This window comes from Cuculus canorus, chromosome 2 (assembly GCF_017976375.1).
Source record: "Cuculus canorus isolate bCucCan1 chromosome 2, bCucCan1.pri, whole genome shotgun sequence".
Taxonomy (NCBI): Eukaryota; Metazoa; Chordata; class Aves; order Cuculiformes; family Cuculidae; genus Cuculus; species Cuculus canorus.
This window is the reverse complement of record NC_071402.1, coordinates 143,116,492-143,139,934: the sequence shown is the minus strand read 5'-3', so window position 1 is coordinate 143,139,934 and position 23,443 is coordinate 143,116,492. Positions and strand designations below refer to the sequence as shown.

The 23,443-nt window shown below is 40.0% G+C and overlaps 1 protein-coding gene across 11 annotated transcripts in view; it reads left to right on the top strand.

The window, feature by feature from the left end:
• Window positions 1–23,443, top strand: part of ABI1 (abl interactor 1) — a 78,950-nt gene that overhangs the window by 31,238 nt on the left and 24,269 nt on the right. For all 11 annotated transcript variants that reach the window (XM_009569297.2, XM_009569304.2, XM_009569309.2 and 8 more), the window contains exon 3: window positions 17,319–17,495. In XM_009569297.2, the coding sequence (XP_009567592.1) occupies window positions 17,319–17,495 (177 nt within the window). The remainder of the gene's footprint in view (window positions 1–17,318; window positions 17,496–23,443) is intronic.

The window sequence follows — 23,443 nt, the reverse complement described above, 5'->3', positions numbered from 1 at the left end:
ATAGAAGTAGGTTACTATGAATATTTTTTTTTCAGAACTACTTACTCCACTGGAAAATATTGTTGATTTTTAACTGACCGTGCTGCCATCACGCAGTGGAACATTGTGCATGGGCATTGTGGTGGTAGTGGAAATAAAATTGTAGATTTGTTTGGATAAAAGCTGTACTGTAAGTAGGGTTTTTCTGAGGAAAATCAGAATGTTTTGGACTAGCACAGTTTGAGTGACAACTAGGGGAGACCATGGTTCACTTTTTTTCAGCTATTTCAGTTGGGAATGCTGGCTGTACACGTAGAAGTAACCACCATAAATGCATGTCTCCCTTTTTCTCTGTTTTAAAAAATAGATTACTAAAGCCATGATTTCCCTTTTGAATGTTCATTCCTGGTTCCAAGAAATAGTTATATTTAATAATTTTGCCTAATATTGTGCCTCATTATATCTTATGGGTACAGAAATATATGTAGTACATGACCATAGGATGACAGATCTTGTATTTTGTTCGCCTCCTCCTTGAGAATCTGCTAAATAACTTATGACTTTTTCCTGAATGTACCCTTGTTTGAATGTTAATGTGCAATGGTTTTGTAGCTTTACTTCTTCATGCCTAGAAGCACTTGCTTTTCCCCTACACGTTGTCCTGGGATGGTTATTTACAATGGATCCGTCAGTATAATTCAGTGTGTTGTCACATGGGGATTGAAGCATTGCTTGCTATTTCTCTACCAGCTTCTCTGTTCCTTGCTTGCGAGAGAAAAATGTCTTGTCAACCTGATCTTGTTATGGTATCTCAAATGCCTGTACGTGGCAAAACCAGGAGTAACAAGGGTGTGATTAAAAGCTATCAGGCTTCTGTACAAAGTGAGAACAGGTAGGATGGGGACCTTAGAGTTAAGAGTGGTCATGATAGAAATAGTAAAACATAGCAAAGCTTAAGGAAAGGTCAGGCGGGCCATCTTTTCAAAATACAAGAACAAGGAAATATTGAACAATGACTGAGGGGTTTGATTGGATTGTAGAAAATTCTGCTTTCTTGTTGAACTTGGTGTTTCATGGGATTGTTTTTTCTTCTTTTTAAATTATATTTTTGAACTGCATTCAAAACTAGGCTGTATAAGATTGCAGGATAAGCCTTCAAACCACAAATCAACCTTTATCTGACTGGAAAGGGGATAAACGTCATCTTTGGGAAGCTGATCCTTCTTTGTCCACTTAAAGGATTTTCTTACGTGTGTTCTTAAGCATTAAGGAAGATGCAGTGATGGCCAGATGTAGTACAGGACTAAAAGAGACAAGTTGTACTGTGAATAAGGCTTGTGTCCTAAACTAGACTGGGACAGGTGTTACTGGAGCTTTTTAAGCAGTGTACATATTTTTGCTCTTTAATAGCTGATAGGTAGTGTGGTAAGCTAATAATACGCCATTGCATGTGGACTAGCAAGCTGTTTATTCCTCTTAATTAGAAGAAATTCAAATACTGATTAAGCCTGGATGTTTTTTAAAAAATAAACTTAGCTTGAAATCGATCTGCATGTGTGTCTTGGCAGATGAAACAATGCAATTGAGACTGGATGAGTGGTGGGAATATTATGTTATTCCAGTGCTACAACTCAGGACACTTTTTGCCTGCTGTGGTGATGAGTGAGACACTGAAGTAACTGAGGACAGTCTCCATTTGGGAGGCGCAGCCTTTTAAGTTGCACCAGAAATGTGCTATATTCGTGTAATATGGGTCATTGAGGTAAAGCAAGAGGTCTGAAACAAACAGCCAGAAACAAATTAGACTGTCTCACCTATCTGATACCTTACCTGTGCTACTGTGTTTGGATTTAGTTTTTCTCATACACCATAAGTCTCTTGTTAAGAGACAGCACTGACACACTTAGAAGCCTGTAAGCTGATAGGAGCTTGACAGTCTTGTATTTGATTTGTTCCCCTCTGCATACTGAGGGTGGTCTGTTTGCCACTTCTGTATTGCTGCTTTAATCTCCTCCTAAACTGATGTATAGTTAAGTATATCTGTCTGTGCTATATGGATGGTGTTCATCCACATGACATGTATATGTGTCTATCGGTGCCTTATTTTGACAGCAGCATGACAGCTGACCACAGTTCTCCTTCATCCGTTGCAGTCCTGAAGCATCCCTGATACAATGGTAGTGTTTGCATCTGGATGCGAGAACTTCTGGGGATGTTCATAGTGTTTTATTTAAATGGTTTTCCTTTTTCTTAGCACAGGCTGTGCCACATTAACAAATAATGAAACTTCAGGAAGTGGGGGATGGTTTCTGTAAGCTCTCACTGAGAGAAAGTCAAGTTAAATCACTTGGGCTTTTGCTGCTTTAAGCATTTGTCCTGCAATGTAGCGTGCCTCTTGGCTGGCAGAGAGAATATCAAGCTTCAGTCCAGTTAGCTTGGTTCTAGACTTCCAGACCTGGGAGCAAAGGGAGCTTGATGAGACCACAACTCCAAGTTGCTTGTTTTCATCTCAACATCCTTATGAAACTGTATTTCCCTGGGCTGCATTAAATGTGTAGTCCTTCAGTCAATGCAGAAACTCTTCAGAGATGCTCTCTACTAGAGCTAGCTGAATTACTTGAAATAAATGTATCTAATGTATTTATTCTTTTGGAAATTATTTGAAAAACTTCTTCAAAGACTGTTTTCTATGTGAAATGTTTGCCTGAAATTAAATTGAAAGAATACTGCTGTCTGGTTATGACTCGGTAATGACAGGTCACATAGTTTGATATTGCTTAGAAGCATCATCTAATCAGGAGGAACAGAATAAAGAAAATGTGGTATGAAATCTTCCAAATGCATTTTTAGAAAGCAGAAGTTCTGCAAACAATTAATGTGACTTAACCATCCTGGAAAAACAGATTATGAACAGTCTGTGGATCTTACTAGAATAAAGATGCTTTTCCTGTTTACTCTTCCCCTCCTGCCCAGTTGCCTAGATTTCTTCATCGTGATAGTTCTTAAAAAAAATGTGTAGTTGTTGTTTACATTAGCTGTATACTTCTGGGAGTAAACACTAACAACTTAAATCCAGAAAGTACATTGACCTCACTTAGGAAACCTGGGCTTTCCCAAAGCAGCGGGGAGGAGGCAGGCCACAGAAGTTTGCACAGCTTTCTTTTGACAGTCTTTTAAATTGTGTCCTGATGTACCCCTTTATCTCTCCGGAAAGTATTGTACTCCTTACCTGACTGAGGTAGCTGTAGCAGTACATAGATCCCAGTCACTTCCCACACAGTTAGGCTTCTTACAGAAGGTCAGTAATTTTTGAGCGTGTGTTTAGCTGTGCAGTACTGCGCAGATTAGTGGCCAGTTGTGCCTGAGTCCATGGTGCTTGTTATTGTGGAGCTGTAAGGCCTTCTCTTGAAATGTGGCAGTGTGGGTCAGAGGCTTGTAACCCACCACATTTAACAGGGTGCCTGTGTACTTTCCTCAGTTGGTCTCAAACAACTTTGTTGGTCAATATGTATGTAGTGTGTGTCTCACTTTGCTGAAAGTGACATTAAGAGATAGCCAGTCTCTCTTTCCCTCCCCCCTCCCCCCAATTTTCTTGTGTCAGACAATGTTTTGTTCTCTGCCTCTCCTCCAACCCTGATTTGTGGGATCAGTTGTCCTGGAGGCAAGATTCTGAAAACTACAGGCTTCTGGCTTCTTCTATCTGCATGCTTATTTGTGTGTCATCTCCAGCAGCTGACGCTCCTCCCTAAGTGTATGCAATCAAGTTTAATCGTTGTGCTAATAACTGCACAGTGAACATGTCTAATTTCTAAACTCATGATCAGTCTGACTGATTTACTGTAATGGTGGTGAGATAATGCATTCAGCAGTGGAGGTATAGTGATGTCTTCCTCTCTGTGCCTACATGCAAAACTTGACTCTTCAAGACTTGTACTGGTTTTCAGGTGCCATCAGGTTGCAGCAGTTGTGTTCTGGTGCACTTGTAAGGGACGGAGCTGAGAACTCATTGCTGAGTGTGTGCATGTACGAGTCTGAGGGTGGTCCTGGAGGAGGGGAGGTTGGTGGCATTGTTTCTTCTTGGGCCAGGGTCCTCTGCCAGAGTGCCCAGCCCTAGTCTGGAAAAATTTTGATGGGGGAAGGCTGTGGCTCAGTATGGAGTAAGTGGTGCTAGGACTGTTGAGGCCATGTGGATGTTCTCAGTACATAAATCTGCAGTATTTCGTACCGGTTGTGGCCAAGAGTAGGAGGCTAAGGGAAATCCTTTTACAGAAACAATGTGCAACTTCCTATTTCAGTTGTGTGTGGAAGTTAAAATGGCAATGAAGAAACAGCAGCCTTAGCAGTTCCATCTCTGCCCTTCCTCCCCACCCTGTTAAACTGGTAGACATCATATGTGCCTATGACTTGGTTGTCTGTCTTCTGCTTTTACTTAATATATCCCAAATTACAAGAAGTCTGTATGACTCAGTCCAAAATAGTAACGCAGTCTTAGGAAATATGAGGGAATTTTTGTTAACTCTCCTTTTTTTTTTGTATGCAATATCTTAGTAGGCTTCCATGCACAATGCTATGGAAGCTGGGGTTTTTGGAAGAAGTTTAGGCTGAGTGAAGTTAATGCTGCTTCTGAGCTTGCCCTCTGTTGATGTACCTTCAGAAGGGACAGCTGCTTACTGAAAGGGGTTTGAGAAAGGGGAGACCAGGTCAGGGAGTTGAAGGCTCTTGTTCTATATTTGTCTTTAAAAAAAAAGTGAGGAGCTTGTCAGATCCTAGTTGTTTTGGTATTAAATTGACATGGAAAATCTCCTTGCCGCAGTAATATGCTGAAGGTAGTAGTTCGGGTCATAAGTAACTGCAGAGTGGAACAAATATACTGAAAACTTTAACGTGCTTTTATAGTGGCTAAGGGTTGTTCCTGACATCTTATTTTGCTCCAGACTCACTGGCAATGGAGACAAGAATTAAAAACTGGCTGTTGCTAGTTTGCTTCTGTTGGAGTAGCACGTCATAGTGTTGCAAAAAAAGTTGTTTGCCATAGAGACTCACTTGTTTTGTATAAAATACTGAAAAAATCCAAAATTTTAATAGTTCCCTTCAGAGAAAAAAATGTAGTCTTCAACCTTTGAACATGTAGGAAACAAAAGAAGAGGAAAAAAATTCTCACGTGGTAAACTGTGGTGTAGATAATGTGGCCTTTAGCCATCTGATAGCTGCTTCAGTAATACTATTTACTCTTGGTGCAGTGCTGACCCAACTGAAAACCAGATTTCCCAGTAGATTATATCACTACCATCAAATAAGATAAGATTGAGGTGGTATAGAAATAACATTGTGCTTTGGATGATTTGTGATCAAAACTGTGTTGACAGGTGGCTAAAGAACACTCAGCATAATTTCCACATTTATTTTCCCTGTTTTATGTCAGGGAAGCAATCTGTCCTGGGACCCTTGGTCTTGGACACCTCATAGGCCCTGAACTCATGTGGAGAAGAGGGGTGCTTGGGAGAGGAATTTGTGTGTGTATATGTGTAGCTTTTGCTTGTGTTTTGTGTTGTCTTTAGGTAATTTGGGTTTTTTTTGTGTGTTTGTTTTAAGAAAAGTATGTGGCTGAAAATTAATTCAGAAAACTTTCAAGTATGTACATGTGACAAACCAGAATAGGTTTGATGTGGGAGTTTTGATATTCTTTAGTATAATGATTATTTTGAGATATCCAGTGAATCCACAATCCGAACCATGTAACATAACCATTATTGTTGGAAAATATTTTGAAACACCAGGTTACAACTAAATGTGAGAGGGGGTTGGCATGGTTTTTTTTTTTTGTTCGTTCTGGCTTGTCATTACTCCAGCTTTATCAATTTCTTACTTCGGACAAACTTTCAGAAAGTTTGAACTTGTTCTGTTGAGTTTATTTTTTTAATAGGCTTTTTTTAGATGGTTTCCTTTTCAGCCACCTGCAGTGCACTTTGCAATTGCACATGTTCGTCTCCTACAAAGTTGCTTTTTTTGGCACACAAAATGCTTTTCATTTGACATACAATTTTGTTCTATTCCCATGGTGGTTCTTTAGTGAGTCCAAACTACTGAAGAAGCCTTTTAATTTTCCCTTTCTATCCTTGTGCTTTCCTTCAGTCAAGAATATATTTAGATTTGTATATTTTGTTTTATTCTAGACAAGTGCATTGCTTCCAGTAAGGAAAAGAGGGACTCATTCAGCTACTTTAAAATGCTGAAACTCTCATGTGAGAGATTGCATAAGCACGTTTTGGTTCTTCTATTACTTTTTTTAAATGAGCCTACTCATGCATGCATATCATGAGGAATACCCAGCAAAAAAAAAGAAATTTGAAATTACTAAAATCTACTTTCAGGTACTGAAATACACTCGCACATATGGTTGGGATTTTGACTTTGCATAATCAAAAGCATTTATCTGCTTTCTGAATAAGAGTGTAACATATTATGACTGCACATCCCAAGTGTTGTTCTGTCAAAATCAATCAGGAGGATTGTACACTTGAAGCATTTCTCTTTTGAAGTGTCTTCTATTTTACAAGACCGTTTTTAATCAGATTTTTGCTTTTCTGGCTTGTGTTCAAATATAATTAATACGTGTTTGGTTCCATTTAGATAGTTTTTTCCTCTAGAAACTTGTGATAGCAATGCAACTGGTGTTAGTTAATCATTAATAGTAATCGGAAATATCTGTTCAGTTCACAGTGTAGAACATCTAGAGCTCACTAGAGGAGAGGGTGTCTACCTTGGTAGTTACCTTCTCAGAATCCTGTCTTGGTGAGCGGAAGAGGGAGGGGGCAGAGGGAGGACTGAATAAGAGACCTGTCCCTAAAATGGATGTTTTCTGTAAAGCATGAAACTCCAGTGGATGATTAGTGATTGTTAATTTGCCACGCACTGTGGGTTAGATCTGATGCAGAGCTGGGTCTGTACTTCCTGTCCTACAAACAGTTAAAATCAGCAGTAAGATTTGCCAAAGCACAGGAATTCTGATCCATTTCTGCATTTTCACTAGCGATTAAAAACATCAATGGAAGCTGTTTGACAGATAAATCTTGAGTATCTTTGTTGCCGTGTGTCCCTGTGCTCAGAGCAGGCAACCATGACAGCGTTGACTGTACCTGTGTCTGCTTACGCTCTTTCTATGTCTCTTCTCAGAGCTACTGCAGGTGGGCAGCTCTGAAAAGCTGGCCTGAGCAGCACAGCGATTTGCTGGGTGTAGTACAGGAAGTCTGGCGGAGCTAGGAATAGAGATTCAATCTGCCGTTTTTCCAGGCTCTTGCTACTAGCCACAGACCAATCCACCTCTTCCCTTAACTCGACTGATGTCCCAGCAGACAGCCGCCTCCTGCGTGCAGGGCCAGCTGCTTCTGCAGCACTGTCTGGCCTCCATACTCCAGATGTTTGAAGTTCCATTTCCCCAATACTTCTGTGAACTTTAGCAAAGTACTTCTGGCATTTCATCAATGCAACTGGCCAAGGGAGGACTGTTGTCTTAACCATTTTCTGTCCATAACAAGGGCTTCTGTAGAGCTGCTGAAAATCTCGTCTTCTGTAGGACTTTAACTCCATTTGCCTTCAGTTGCCATCTGCCAGTCTTCCTACCCACATCCCTCTCCCTGTTCCCAAAGATACTCCTCCAGACTGTCCTTCCTTATGCTCTTGTGTTAACACCATATTCGCTTGGATTGGGGGAGGTGAGGGACAGGGAGCGAGGGTGTGATGAGCTGCCCTTGTATCTCTCCATAGATGCTCCTCATTTATAGAGCCTAAATCTGCGAGATGGTGTTTCACAGGGAATGCTTGCTGATTTCCTTCAGCTGCCCTATTTTATCTTCTAAGCATCTTGCATGAGCATGCTGTGAGTGAAGGAGCTGTTAGAAGCTTCTCACATTATTCTCTTTCCTTCTGTCCTGTATGAAGGATGAATACATGTCCTCCATAGCAGTCCTCCCAACTCCAGTTGGCACCAGGAAAGAAAAATTGGGCATGAACTCCATCCTGGCTCTTGGATGAGCGGACTGGTTTCTTTGCTCTGATTCTTGTCCTAGAATATCACACACCCTCTCCCAGCCCCTCTGGTCTGTCCTTGCCTCATGTCCCCTTTGTGTGTGTCTCCTTTCTGCTCAAGTTTCTTCAGCAGAATGTGTGACTAGATTTGCCAATAGGATACTCTGAAAAGCATCTACATAAATAATCCTCTAGCTGAATAGACTTTGCTTCCCTCTCCTTTTCAATGCTGTTGTATCAGTGCATATGCCACTTTACAGACTGTGTTTTGGAAGTTGGGGTCTTTGAGTCTAATTCTTAGTGAATCCTGATTTTCCTTTTTGAACAAAGGCTTCCAGTTTCATAACATCAAGAGGGCTAGATGTTATGAGGCCACTTGTCTTTGGCCAGTAAGCTTTAAACCTGTTTCTCTAGCTCTTGTTTTCTGCTTCTTGATTTTAATGTGGCTTATCAGTGCCCCTACTAGCTTTTTTTTTTTTTTTTTTTTTGAGTATTTTAACACTTATGAGCATGTGTTCTGTTGGAAAAGGAGTCAATTTTCTGTTAAGTATGCCTTGTATGGAAAGTGGTACAGCTTAAGAAACATAATGGAGCAGGACATGCTGTGGACCGAGTGCATTATTGTTTTACATTCTGTGCTTCTGAATTCTAAAACCATACAGCAAGCAAACTGTCCTGAGTAAACAGGTGCCTGTGGTATCCTTCTCTCCCTGACACCTCCCTCTCCCAACTGTCCTGATCCCAGGAAAAATACTTATGTAAAGGTAGGAAATATCTTCAAACCTTCGACATAGAGTCTGCTTTATCCTTATGGCTATTGTTAGGAGAATCTGAGGAAATCTGCTAGTGCATATATAAAAAAAAAAGATTTAAATTCTTAAGTCAAAAGCTAGCTGCATAGGATAAACTGACATAGAATCTGTGTTCAGACATAATTGAGAAAGTCCAGTGATAAACAGTCAAAATAAAAACTACAGCTACCACTTTTCACTACCCCGGCATTGGGTGATACTAGTAAAATGCATTGTTACCATTGTGTTTTTATGTATGTATTGAATATATCTATGATTTATGTATATAAATATATTAAAAATGTGATCATTTATATATGTGCTACCTCTGGAAATAGGACTTAGTACTTCTTTCATTATTTTTCCTTTGTTCTGTCTAGTGCCTCTCCCCCTTAGGTGATTTCTGACATTATATATAGACTGTGTGAGTGGCTGTATGGCCTTAGTTCCTTGTGTTAATCTGCAGAAGCTCTTGATTGTGAACTCTCTCTGCAGGAAAAGGAAGGTGACATATCAGATTACATGAGACTTGGCTTATCTGGCTCCTCTAGCCTTTTACCTTAAGAACCCTGGATTTACCAGGACTTGAGGACATGAAGCTTCCTGGAAGAGCCTGCCCTGCTATTGTAACTTGTCTGTATGCTGAAGGGAATGTGTGAGAAACTTCTATCTATAAAGCTACAAGAAAACGTTGCTGGATTTGCAGCTCTGGAAATAAAACTCTTAAATCTATTTCAGTTGCCTCCTACATTGCCAGCATTGCATATGAAGCAAACACACAAGGTGAAACATAGATGTGTAAATGCTTCAGAGGTGACAGGAGACCTGTCTTTCATGGAGTGCCTTCAGAAGGTGCAGCAGGGTATTCTGAGGATTCTCTGACGTTAGACGCTAGTGTTCAGGCAACCGACTTCTAGCCTTAGTGAAAATTGGATTGAAGGATTGTATATGTGAAATAATAAAGCCTTATGTTCTTAGAAAAATTTGGGGAACTTAAAAAAAGCACGTCTCTTTTTGCCTGTTGCTAGCACTGGCTTTCTTCTATGGATTGACAGGTAAGTTCACAGTACTTTAGCAGGCTTGATTCTATTGACTGTCCAAGGGGCCATTAAAGATGTCTTGAATTCATCTCTTGAGTAGGAGGATGGTAAGGTGACCTTTCTGATTTTTTTACTGTAAAAGATAACCAATAAAAAGCTTCTAGATTAGTACCTTCACTTGAAGATTTGTTCAAAGCTATCTAGGGACTCGAATTTCATACAGCTGATGACTAACTGGGCATGATGAAAGGTTGCATCAGTTGCACCCACTGGTCACTGATAACACGACAGTGCTTCTTTTAGTTTTTTTGTATATGCTTCTTGGATGTTGGTTAACTTAACCAGATATCTATTTTGAAGAACTGGGAAGAGCCAGATGCCCACCAAACTGCCCAGTTTGGGTTCGTTACTGAGTTGGCGCAGACATAGCTGGGGTATTCAAACTGTTTCTAGTCAATAGAATTGACAGTTTAATTCCCAAAGCCAGTAGAGCCTCATACCTTGGAGAAAACCCCTGTGGGATGAGTGAGTCTGTGCATAATGACAAATGAGTGAGCAGTACCAGTTGCACTGGTGCTCTGTTCTTTGCATCCCCACTGAAGCCAAGCTTCCTTAGCACTTGGACTCTCCTGGACAAGAGATGGAAATAAGCTATTTTATTTCTGTAGTTAAATTCTTGAGTTTCTTGAGTGTTCAAGAATCAGACAATATGGGGGAATCAGACAGTATGGGGGATCAGACAATATATAAGCAGTAGTAATCCAGTTGCATACTTGTTACTTGCACTTCCATGAAGAGTTAATGAAGATATAAATTGTAACATTGTGTAGGCATCTGATTGTATGTGGTGTCTTAAAAACACTAAGCTGCTCACTTACGCTTTTTCATGGTTCATGTGCCTTGAACCTATAATTGATCTTTTCTTCAGAATATTTCTCTTGCAGTGTAAATGTGTTCACATTTCCCTGTGTTGAATATACTACATTTTCTTCTGAATTTTCTTTACAAAATAGCATCATAAAATGATGCTCTCCCTAAAGAAGTTCGCTGTCTGGCTGAGCTCATTAAAGCTGGGGATCCTATTGTCCCTTTTATAGGTCAAACTGACTTCCTTGCAGGTAGTCTGTACAATGTGCATTGTCTGGGATCTCTGTTATTCAATTAACCATAACTCATTTTTTTTAAAGTCTTATTAAATATGATTTCTTTATAGAAGTAGCAGTGGGATAAATCTGTACTTCTAAAGCAGAACAGGTTAGACTTTTTTTTTCCTCTTCAGGGAAGTTTATTGTGTAAACTATATCTGCAGTTTTGGGGAGAGACAACAAGGGCTAATGTTAAAGCTGGATCTGGGAGCAAATTGCAAAGAATGAGGGCTTAGGCTTTCTCTTTATAGAGGGGTGCTGAAAGCACCTTAGTGTTTGTTTCTTCCGTTTCCTTTGGTTAACACTACAGTTTGTGGTGTGGGTGGATGAAACTGTAGTACTTAGTAGAATTATGTTTTTACTATTAAGTGGTTTTTGGTCTTTGTTACAATGTTTGTAACATTCAACCATCTACTTATTTTACTGCTACCAGCAGCTAAATCTGAAGCTGTGATCACTTTTACAGGTAGTAGAATGTGACTTACCTTTCATATTCAGATATAAACAATTAAGCTTGGAATCCAGACAGCTGTTCCAGGGATCGAGGAAGGAAACTAAACTTTCTCTGCACCACTCACTGTCCCACGTATTGCATAGTTTTAAAGACTAGGTTCAGTCTGAAACCTGTGTCTTTGTGCAGTATTTTGTGTAATGTCATGTACAGTTCCTGCTGGAAGGAGGTACCATATTTGATGGATTGCTAGCCTGGCTCAGTACATCAAATCTAGTGTTCCAATTGGCTTTGAGTAGAAATCTTACTTTTTTTTTTTTTATTTTATGCTGTTCTTTTCTCTTGTGCTGCCTGCAATGCCCTTTGGTTAAGGGAACTTCGCTGCTCTCAGATATAGAGTGAAATACTGTTCTCTCCCTTAACTTGCATTTCAATAATGCTGGATTTAGCGTAGAATCATCTTGAGTTGGAAGGGACCTGTAAGGATCGTAAAATCCAACTCTGTGTTCATTGCGGGACTACCTTAGACTATATTATGTAATTTAAGTGTCATCCAGACACTCTTTGAACTTTGAGAGGCTTGGCGTCATGGCAGCTTCCCTGGAGAGCCCGTTCCAGTGACCAACCATCCTCTCAGTGAAGAACCTTTTCCTAATGTCTAATCTGAACTTCTCTTGATGCAGCTTCATTCCTTCTCGCGTCCTATCACTGACACCAGAGAGGGGTTCAGCACCTCTTCTCTGCTGCCCCTTTTGAAGCAGTTGTGGGCTGCGATGAGGGCACTGCTTAGCCGTCTCTTCTCCAAGATGAACAAACCAGTGACCTCAACTGCTCCTTGCAGGTCTTGCCTTTGGAACCTTTCAGGACATTGGTCACCCTCCTCTGGGCACACTTGAATAGTTTGATGTCCTTCTTGCACTGAGGCACCCAGAACTGCACACATTGTGGGGAGCAGGTTACTTTTGGCAGGTACAGCACCAACTCTGTGCAGAACAGATTACAGAGGCTCAGAAGCGAAATTACACCAAACATGTTAGGAAGAAGGGATGGGGAGAGGTAACAGGTCGTATTGCGTGCATGGCTGATGTGTTATGTCTGTGGGTTTGCATGTATAAAGTAATTCTGAGATGCCAATTATTCTGTAATCAGAGCTTATTTTAAATAACGTGATAGTAACAGATCCCACTCTGTTCAACCACAAATTGAAAAATTGAAGAAGGGAAACAAATGAAAATTACAGAAGAGTGTTGGCAATAATGAGCTGCTCGGCCTTCCTTTACTCCTCTCTTTCTTTAAAGTAGCAGCTTGAGGAAGCCTGTGGAGTTTGAGCCTACATTCCTTCTTGCCTGAGTGAGCCTAGGGACAAATTGAAAAATTAACCCGCAGCTCTTTGCAGCACAGGACATTTGTTTGAAGGATGCACATGATGTGAAAATAAAAATTCTTAAAAGCATTGCATGAAATGGTGTGAAAAACTGTCAGTAAAAATGGTGGTGTCATTTTAGGATATTTTTGTCTAATGTCTTTTGGATGTTAGAGTTTTAAATCAAGGAAAATACCCTTGAAGTGACTTTTCACTCATCCTCAAATTCATGTGGGAAGGTCTGTGGTGGTTTGATTTTTTTTGGGGAGTGGGGAGGGGAATATTTGATGGGGATTTTTTTGTATTTCTTAATTTGTATCTTTCTGCGCTGTATTTTAGACTCAATTTTGGGTTTTTACCTGACAGCCACATTTTCGGTGGTGAGGCCTGGGCAGCTGATCTTCTCTCTCTGAACTGTTACCCCATTCTTCCCCAAACCTGACAGCTTTTTCCTGATTGCTGGTAAGGGAGCTGTGCAGCACCTGTCTCCTCTGCCAAGTGAGCCTGTCTGCTGGTACAGATTCATTCTTCAGGAACTGGGGAGCACCACAGTAGGAAACCTGAAGTAGAGGTTTTTTTTGCAATGCTTCAGGTGTATCAGTTAATTTAACACAAATCTAAAGGGTGTTTATGTTGTACAAGTCTTCTATATTAGTGTAGCGAGTTGTCTTGTCCTTCAGGACAGCCTGAAGTTGGCAGTGCCTGATTACCCAAGTTGATTTGATTTGGTAGAGTTGTTGTTTCCCCCCTTCCCCCCTGCCCTGCTTTTCACCAGCTGTGCATGCATTTAGCGAGAGAAGTGGTGGCTCTGAGAGTATCTGGCTCATAAATTTGACTTGCAGTGGTTCAGGATTAAAAAGATTGTCAAATCTTAAATTTGTTTTTCTTTTTTTTTTTTTTTTTTTTAAAATAGCTCTGTATTATGTGGGTTTTATTAAACTTTAGATATCCTCAGCTTAGTGTGGTCAAATGTACTTCAGTTTCTATTTCTTGTAAAGTTTGTCCTAGGATTGCACACTGTAGCACATGGCTAGAGCGATACCTGTGGCACAGACAAAGAAAAGAACAGCTATTTGCTGTATCTTTGCTATGCTGCATTTGGCCTCAAGGCTACTTCTGAGGAAGCAAACAGTTAAAATTTAACTCTACATCCTGTTGATCATATGGTTTGAAGCAAACAGATAGCAGAGGCAGCTAATCATTAACAGTTCCTTCAACCTCCAAGTTTAACTTTGTTTCAGGGTTTAGATAGCATGGTCCCTAGCACCCACCTATAGTGCAGAGGGGTTTGTTTGATGGCTTAGTTTAAATTTGCTTCCCAAAGTTAAGATGTCCTGCTTTTGGAAGGGCTGTCTTCTCCCTCTTCACCAAATCAGTACAGTGCTGGATTTTTGCTGCTGGATTATGTTGCTGGGAGTGAGAATCCCATCCCTAGTCCCCAGATTTTAAATTATGCTGTGTATTTATGTTTCAGCATAAACCAAGCGTAGTTGAAGCTGGTCTGACTGTTTGCTAGTGCTTGTTAACCCAAGCCAGTTTGTCATACTTTGCTCCTCTTCATCTCTGATGTTTAAAAGTAGGTTTTGTGCTTAAAATGACGAACTAACTACTGTTTAACTGTCTTGTTACCATATCAGAGCAGACACTCACAGCTACAGGTGCCAAGTGTGGCCAGAGCTTTGGGAATGGTCTAATTTGGCTATTACCTGATATACGTGACTTGGAATTAACTGTTGTCTGGCTGGATAGCTATACTATCCTCCTAAAAACTGCTTGTGTTTTGGGGTTTTCGTCTTTCGGAAATGAAAATCTTTGCCTATGACTAAACAATAAACTTCCACAAACAAATAGATGCAAATAAAAATACAAAAGTTAAGCAACTGTTACGTGCTTTATATCATATAGTGATCACATAACAATTAATAACATGCAGTCTTTATAGATACAGAAAAAGTAATATTTTCTGGAAGCAAGATGCTGTCTAGCAGCTGATGAGCAGCCTATTGCTCTGGGCACAGTGTGTGCTGGGAGCCTCTGCTTTGCGTAGGGGCAAAATGCCTCCTGGCTCTTCCAGTGTGCCAGATGTGGTAGGAGTTACAGTCTCGTTTGCTTTGAGCAGCACGTTAGCCTCCTGCACAGGCTTGTGCCTTTCAAGATGTACATCTGTACCTTAAGTTGCTGGCCCTGCACTGTGATAGTCCTCTCCTTGCTTGGTTTACACTACTGAAATTTGTTGAAAGACTTTACAAATTGCTGCTCTATATTTAATTTTGTTAAAGCTGTCTGATGTGACTAATATATGTTCTTTTCCTGTTCTAAGGGCTTTTTTCCATTACCAAGAATTTGTTGCAGGATTACTTAAGTCATTTTCCAAAGCATGTATGGTACGGCATCTGTTCCTGGAATTTCTTATACTCTACCCTGGTAATTTATGGAATTTTCATTGTTCATTGCAGGGAGGAAAAGCTTTTGTCCATGCACTGAACAAAAATGAATTTATTGTAGCAACAGATTCTGTTTGAATGAAGTAGAAACATGGATTTATTTCAAGGGACGCAGTATTTTAAAATAACCTCTTTTAAAACATTGTAGTATGTGTCTTAAATTGTTGTGATGACACGTACCACAGCATTCAGATAATGTTGCTTGATCTTGCTGAAGGCAAACTAAAAGGCAGAACCAACATGTATAGTTTAGTCTCTAAAAGGAAAAGAACAAATAATAGCTGGAGTTGAAGAAATACAGGTAGTCTTGTTCTTAAGTCTTCGCTCTCACTCTGAGATTGGCTGCCAGAACAAATGTGGGTGCGATGGCTGATATATGACACTGATGTAGTGGTAAATGCTTCACGTTTAGCATTGTCTCATTTGGAGAGGTGCTTTTTATTCTTGACTTGGGGATTTTTCAGAGCATGAGTATTTAGAATAATAAAGCTTGCTCCGAAGCTTTATTGGGATATTTAATGAACTTATTCCAAACAAACTTATGCAGACATACACCTTTAATATCTTGCATTGCTCTGGAAAACTGTTATTTCTATTGAGATTTCATGCACTTGTGAAGTAAAAGAACCTTTCACAATCTTTTAAGTTGTCTGTTATTTAACTTTAAGTTATGAAACCAAACTTGCTTGATGTCACTGCTTTTAGTTGCTTCTCTGTTTGTGTTCCCACTTGTAATGTAATGCCGTGTATCAGATCTGTTAAGGAGGATTTTATTTCTTTCTGTGCTTGCTCAGGAATTTAAAATTATGTAAGCATGCACAGCAGTTAATGAAAAAAATCAGTTCAGTTGAAGGTGTTTCTTATTGAGCTCTGAACACAGAATGCCAGCTTTCCTAGAAGTGGTCATTTCCTGCGTGCTTACTTTGATTTACTTGTCTTGCCTTACATAGAAGCAGAGTGAAATATAAACTAATTTTGTGCTTCATAATAGCTTCACTAAACAAAACCTTGCACATCCCAATATACATTTCAGATTAGGCCATTTCTAGAGATGTACCCACATGAGTATTGATGGGCAAAGATTTCTCTTACTTTCTGAACCTTGACTCTGTTTCTGTGAGTCCCTCCAAGAAGAATTGTTGCTGACTGACTTGGAATTATTTTTCGTAGTAGAAAAAGTGGTGGCTTGATAGGTTTTGTTCTAAGTCACTTAGTATCTGTCAAAACTCACCACTCTTATCTCCTGCAGTGAAATCCTGAGGTTCTTGTAGATACTTAAACTAGTAAATTCAGTCCCTGAATCTTTAAATAGGTTTCCTAGAAGTTGGAGCTTCCTGTGGCATCTGATGCTTGATTTGTATTTGTTCTCCCTCAGCTAGAGTTTAAGTGGTGGTTATATTGCATGTAGAAGCATGTGTCTGTTATGTGAAGCTTAGTTTGATCCTTCACAGACTGGTAGACTGACCTTTCTCTGTCTCTTTAGGTATTTCCTAATAAAATGATGGAGCTCAGCACATTTTGTATTCATTTACATGCATTTGTAAGGCTCTGTTTTATTTTTTTAGTGAAGCTACTATAAACAGTATTACCAAAACTAGCCTAGTGCAGAAATTAGTCCTTCTCTGTGCAGACTCTTACTCCGATATGCACTGACGGCTTTGCTGAAAGAAATTACTGCACAGACTTTGTAAGCTTAGTTCCCCTCTGGGGCTGCAGGCAAATTACGTAGCTTATCTGTCCTGGTTTCCCAGCTGTGGAGTTAGAGTAGTTTATTATTAGTGTCAGTCATAAGAATGTTGAGGGTTAATCTGGAAGTACTGTATCTGCATAGTGTCTTTAGAGTGTCAAAGCAGTAAAGTATAATTGTAATTTTATTATTAGTATTGGTTATTTCATTGAAGTGTAATTTTCAAACAATGTTCTTGTAGATTAAACTCAATTCATCAATAAACTGGCATCCTTCCAACAGCATTAACTCAGTTCAGACTCTGTCTAATAGTGAAGCCTAAACATGTAGATAGCTCTGTAAAGAAAACAGCAAATGTCTAAAGAAACCCATCCTTTCTTGTTTCTAATCTAGACTGTGGACATCCATAAAGAAAAGGTCGCTCGCAGAGAGATAGGCATTTTGACGACCAATAAGAACACATCAAGAACTCACAAAATTATAGCTCCAGCGAACATGGAACGTCCTGTAAGGTATATTCGAAAACCTATAGACTACACGGTGCTGGATGATGTTGGCCATGGCGTAAAGGTAAGAATACCTAAACTCTTGAGGACTGCAAGTAACACAGATCAGGAGATAGGGTCGGGGCAGAATGTTACTGACATGGAAATGTGTAGTTCGTTTATGGTAGGAAGGATCATGGGTTTGATATGCTCCCACACACAAACATTTCAATAAAAAAACAGATTGGTTTACAGTGAGGGGGTTTTGAACAATGTTTGCCATAACCTTGTGACTGTCAGCGGTAGTCACAATGTCTGGAACCAATGGCTCATGATCTTAGGTTAATGACTTGTTAAAAATGTCATGATGACTTCTGAAATTATCACTCCTTCCTTGTCTGATTAAATTATCTCTGCCACTCCTTTTATTTCTGTCATTACTGAGAAAAATTAAGTCATCTGTTATGGGGAAAATGGCTGGTGGGATGGAGGTTTTTTGTTGGGGTTTTTGGAGGGTGGTCAGGAGAAAAGGAGTCAGCTAGATGGGATTAAACTCTCAGTGGCATCTGATGTCTCACTCCCATTGATGCTTTCAGTTAGCCTCATTTTCCTTTTCTCTAAATAAAAGTCTTCATAAATTAACATCTGCCTCCTTTGAAATGGTCATAGTTGAAGTGGATTAATGTAACGCCACCCTTTGCCCTCTGGACATCATTTTATAAAAAATAGCTTTATATCCCCCAGAATAGACAGTCCAGGTATATTTAGTTCACAACAATCTTCCCTTGAATGGCATTAAAAAGCTTTTATTCAACACCCACGTATCCTCTAAAGTTTGATGTGCTCTGGTCAGTCAGTTGTGCAGCTAGATCAGCCCATCATGTGTCCTTTGAATCACTGAGTTCTTGAGGAACAGGTCTAGAATTACTTGACACAAAAGAGTGCTGGGGTACCTCCTGCTTCATAGTAACCCTCTGAGTGCCCAGAGGAGTCTCATTCCAACACAAGTTAGAAAGCATCTCTGTACCATGACAGCTGTAGGCTATGAATTAAAATAGTAAGCTTGAACTACCTAAATTTTGGGGTTTTTTTGTACTAAACCTGTAACTCTCAAGGTTGTTATATGCTAATAAATTAAGCCAGTCTGGGAAGCACAAACCTATGTAGAAGTTTGAAAGACATGCCCCAAATTGCTGTGAAGTAGAAACACTGGGGTCAGAGAAATTATTTCCTTACAGTCTCTTTATTTGCATAGAGGGCTCTGTGACTAGAGAATGTGGGAATCCATAAATTCAGTGTCAGAATGTTGGTTTCAGCATTTAAGACATTTAAAAACATAGAATATTTACTGTTCCTCTCTGAAGTTGATGCTTTGCTGAACCACTTATGTTGTGCAGACTCGAAACAGGTTGCTTGATCTATAAATGCTGAAGGCCTAAAGGTGTAGTGGTTGCATTTTCCAATATGACTGTACTTTAGGAGCACTGCTGTCTTCAAGTTTATTAATGTGACACTGTTTGTTCAGGGGATGGAAATAAGGTGCTGTTTACCTATTTCTAGGCGGTTCTTATGGAACGTTTTTAGTTTTAGTAAAGGCTTTTTTTAACTGTTGGTGGTTTAATTCTGTATTAAAAACTTGGTCTGTTCAGAGGAAAAATATCTTCCGGTAATAACCAAATTATCAACTCATTATAAGTCAGCTACAAATTATATCTTGCTATCGTTTCTTTGAGTGATTTGCTTAAGTCTGTTTGTGACTATGGAAGGCATGAAACACTTAGAAAATACTACCTTTTTTCTACTATGTAGACATGTTACACAAATGGAGTAAGCTGCCAGCCAGGCCTCAGGTCTGTAGTTGAAGATGGCTTTCGTGCAGTTGACACCTTCACCAGTGTTGACACTCACTGGACACATTGTCAAGAAGAGTAGGTTGAGGTAGTGATGATGCAATTACGTGTTTTTAGCCATTATGTTTAGCACATTCTGAGAGTGTGACAGATCATGGCTCTGAAGGATGTAGCTTGCTTTATCTGCAAACCTGGATGTAGCTAGTGCTGTCATAAGAAAATCAAGCCAAACCAACTTAAACTGAGTCCTGTTGGAAGTCAGCATAGATCATGGATGATGCTGTGAATCTGAGTGGTCTCTTGAACATACGGATTAGCGGGAAGCATACAATGAATTGAATTACAAACTTCGTCTCGTCCAGAGTGGTCTTAGAAGATGCTTCAGACTCTGTTAAGTCTTATTTTCATGACCAAAGATTTCACCCCAAGCTGGACAGCAACATATCGGAGAAGGCCTTGGAAACTGTGTTTTTGTAGAGGAAAAGAAGTTTGAGTTCTGCCTAGAGCAGTTGTCAGTTTGACTGACTTGAAGGTCCTTTAATGTCTTCTGCTGTGGCAACCATCAATGAATACAGTACAACACATACACTGACATTTAAATATTGAATAAAAACTATGCAAGACTTCTGAAATCTTTAGATGACGGTTTCCTGCTCTTATAATGGGACTCTGTTGTGTTCTGGTGCAGGATTTGACAAAGAAACAGAAAGGAAAAGTACGAGGAACATAAATCAAAGATATAGGCTAGAGAATAGCCTATTTCTGCTTTTATTTATTTCATGAAATACTCGTCCTAGGAAAAATATCATTAAAATATGTAGTACATTTTAAGAATTGATTCTGAGTTGTTTGATATAAGTGTAAATAAAACTACTGTCTCACAGAATTTAAAAAACAAAAAATAGCAAAGTGAGCAATCCTCAGAGTAAATACAAGCTTCCCCTGTACATCTTCCGTCTGAGCAAACGCAGAAATAGCTCGCATACTCACAGCTTATTTTCTTTGTGTGTGTCTCTGATGTTTCTCATGGCTGTGTAGGGAGGACACAAAAGTGATTGCCTATGCTTGAGGTGTGAGGGCTCTACATGCCCTCCTCTGTCTCATGCCATACAGCAGGTTTTGTGGGGGCAGACAATGAGGGTGGAGGTGGCAGTGATTGTAATCAGCCTCCCTCTATAGTGGGTTTCCTCCCTGATGGGAGGTACATTCTTGGAAGGGAGTGCTGTTTCCTCCTTTAGCAGCTTCTTGACAGAAAAGCTTTTGTAGAGCATCCTGGGATCTCTGAGGTGCTTTCTTCTTTGACGTATAAGCTCCATGACAGCCCCAAATTGCCCCATCTGCTCCGACTCTTGCCCCTTCCCTTTGCAGGGGCAGTTACAGACAAAGCCTCCAAATAAAGTTGCTTTTCTATATATGTGCATATGAAGCCAAGGCTAGCATCAGTCAAAATCAGGAGGGCTCTAAAGATGGTTTGCGAGCAAGAACACTTTCTCGTGAAGCAAAAATGTTGTGTAGATGGCTCCAAGAAACACACAGGCAAGCGTTTTTGCCGGTCTGTTATTTAGTTGCTCAGCTGTCACCCTCTGGGGACAGGAGAATGTAGCTGAAGTCATTCTTGGTAAATAAGACTATGTGTCTTGATGTGAGAGACTACCTTCCTGTGTAGAGCTTGAGTCAAAATTATTAGGCAGAGGCTACTTTAACATTTTCTTTCTTCTCTTCCCCATCTTTTGTGAAAGGGAAAAAAAAAAAAGTAGCGTGCCAGCAAATAAATAGGTCAAATACAATTACTCATACAGAAAATCCTCAGTTGGGGGGGGGGGGGGGGGGGGGAGAAGGAGGAGGAAGCTTGGAAGCTGCCTTAAAAGCCCTGTAGTTGGCTTTTGAATTTATTATTATGTTTTATACGAATAGAAGGCAGGTGGAATTGCAGCAATTTGTAAAATGGCAGCTAAGTAGGAAATTGAAATGATGCTGTATGGTAGAGGCAGATAAAATGTTGAATACATGCTAAATTGAAATGCCTAAAGCTGTAATTGGATCAAGTTTGTTTTATGGAACTGACGGTTCTTCAAAGCCAAAGTGGGATTGCATATGAAGACTCATGACTTTTCAACTTTGTTTTAAGAAAAAAAATTGGAATGTTGTCACTGTAAAACACTTGTGTTTCAGTGCATAAAAACTGCAAGGACCTTTCTATCCCAGGACATCAAACAGGACTTAAGCATTCAAAAATCTTTCTCAAGCAAATAGAATTGGAAGGACACTCTTAAAGTAGGAATTGGGCCCAAACTTATCAAATATTAAGCTTGGAGAAAGGAGCCTTGCTCTCACCCTTCTTACGCTTCTCAGCCTACCCAAGTCACCTGCAGGCTTCAGGTTTACATGTGTTTCAGTGCAAAGCAGAGATGCAGATGAGGTGCTGATGGGAGAGTGGAAGGCTACCGAATTGTGCCTGCTTTCTCTTTAGCATAAGGCCTTTTATGTGTTAAAAGTAATTCACTGTAATAAAAACTAACTGAGACGAGGATCCCGAACCTGAGCCTCAGCTGCCTTTGTCCCTGTGTTAGCCTCTGTCAGACAATCATGCTTCAAAGGATGTCATGTTGCCAATTTCATTGAAGTCACATCATTCCTCTGGGGTCATGGCCAAACAGTAAATATTGCTGTAGGGTAAAGAAGCTTCTCTAGGGGGAAAAATAAACTTCCTTTTGCCAACTCTGATGCTGTTGTCAGTATTGACACTGTGTGCTTTTCATAGGGCACTTGCTACTGGAAATTCAGAATGTCATCTGATACAATGTAGGCTTCAAGCCTTCCTGCTTGCAAAGAAAAGTCGAAGCTGTGAAGTCTCTATTTTCTAATTTTGAAATGATTTTTTGTTGCGTTTGCCTTATTTAATTGTAGCTTGATTTAAAGTTATTAGCTCAAACTTCAGAAAGCTTGAATTTATTTAAAGTCAGAAATCATGGAATTATGGAATCATTTAGATTGGAAGAGGCCTCTAAGATCATTAAGTCGAACTATCAGCCCAACACCACCATGCCTACTAGACCATGTTCCAGAGTGCCACATCTACATTTCTTTGAACACTTCCAGGGTTTGTGACTCCACTGCTTCCCTGGACAGCCCGTTCCAGTGCTCCACCACTCTTCAGGAAAACTGTCTGTACTTAATATCAAATCTAAATGTCCCTTGGCACAACTTGAGGCCATTTCCTCTTGTCCTATCACTTGAAAGAAGAGACCAAAGCCCACCTCGCTACAACCTCCTTTCAGGCAGTTGTAGAGTGATGAGGTCTCCCCTCAGCCTTCTCTTCTCCAGACTAAACAACCCCAGTTCCCTCAGCTGCTCCTCTAACACTTGTGCTCCAGGCCTTTGCCCAGTTTGTTGCCCTTCTCCAGACATGCTTCATCCCTTCAATGACCTTCTTGCTCTGAGGGGCTGCATGTAGGTTTCTTTCTCTGAACAAGACTACTGAGTGCTGAGGGAGCAGTATTGTTTGTCTATCATCCACAAGCAGCTTTTTGTATTTTAGTCGTGGTTTAATATGTAAAAGCATTTAAAGGTCAATACTGACTACCTACATCTGGTTACTGTTAATTGAAAACTAGGTTGCAAGTAATACAGGGAGACGTTATAGTTAAAAGATAAAGATCAAATTTCACTGCAGAGACATTTGCCTACTCCTTTCCCATTTTGAAAGAAATACTGATGTGGAACCTAGATTTTCTCAAAATAATCTACCTTACAATAGGCTATAAGGAAATAGAGCAACAAAAAAAAAAAAGGCTCCTGACCCATTCTGATGAGGAAATTGAGACACAGGAGTGATTTCTTTAAAACTACATAGAACTAGTGGCAGAAATGTGTTACCCTAAGCACTGACACCCACGTACAGTCTGCCTTTTGAAAAACAGCTTTGATTACACATTCTCCCTGAGTCCATGTCTTTATTTCTTTAAGGAAACCATGGTTTAAACTTGGTGCTTTACTGTATCCTTTCCTCAGGCATCTCAGACCTTTGTGTACAAGTACCCTTCCAGCTGCTTTTCCTGCTTTGACTGTGTTACTTTGTGGTGCTCCAGAACTGCTCCACTGATGACAGGAGGCAATGCTGTGCAAAAAATCTGTGAGGATGCCTATGGGACAATTAAATTGTCTAGCTGCAGATACATAATAG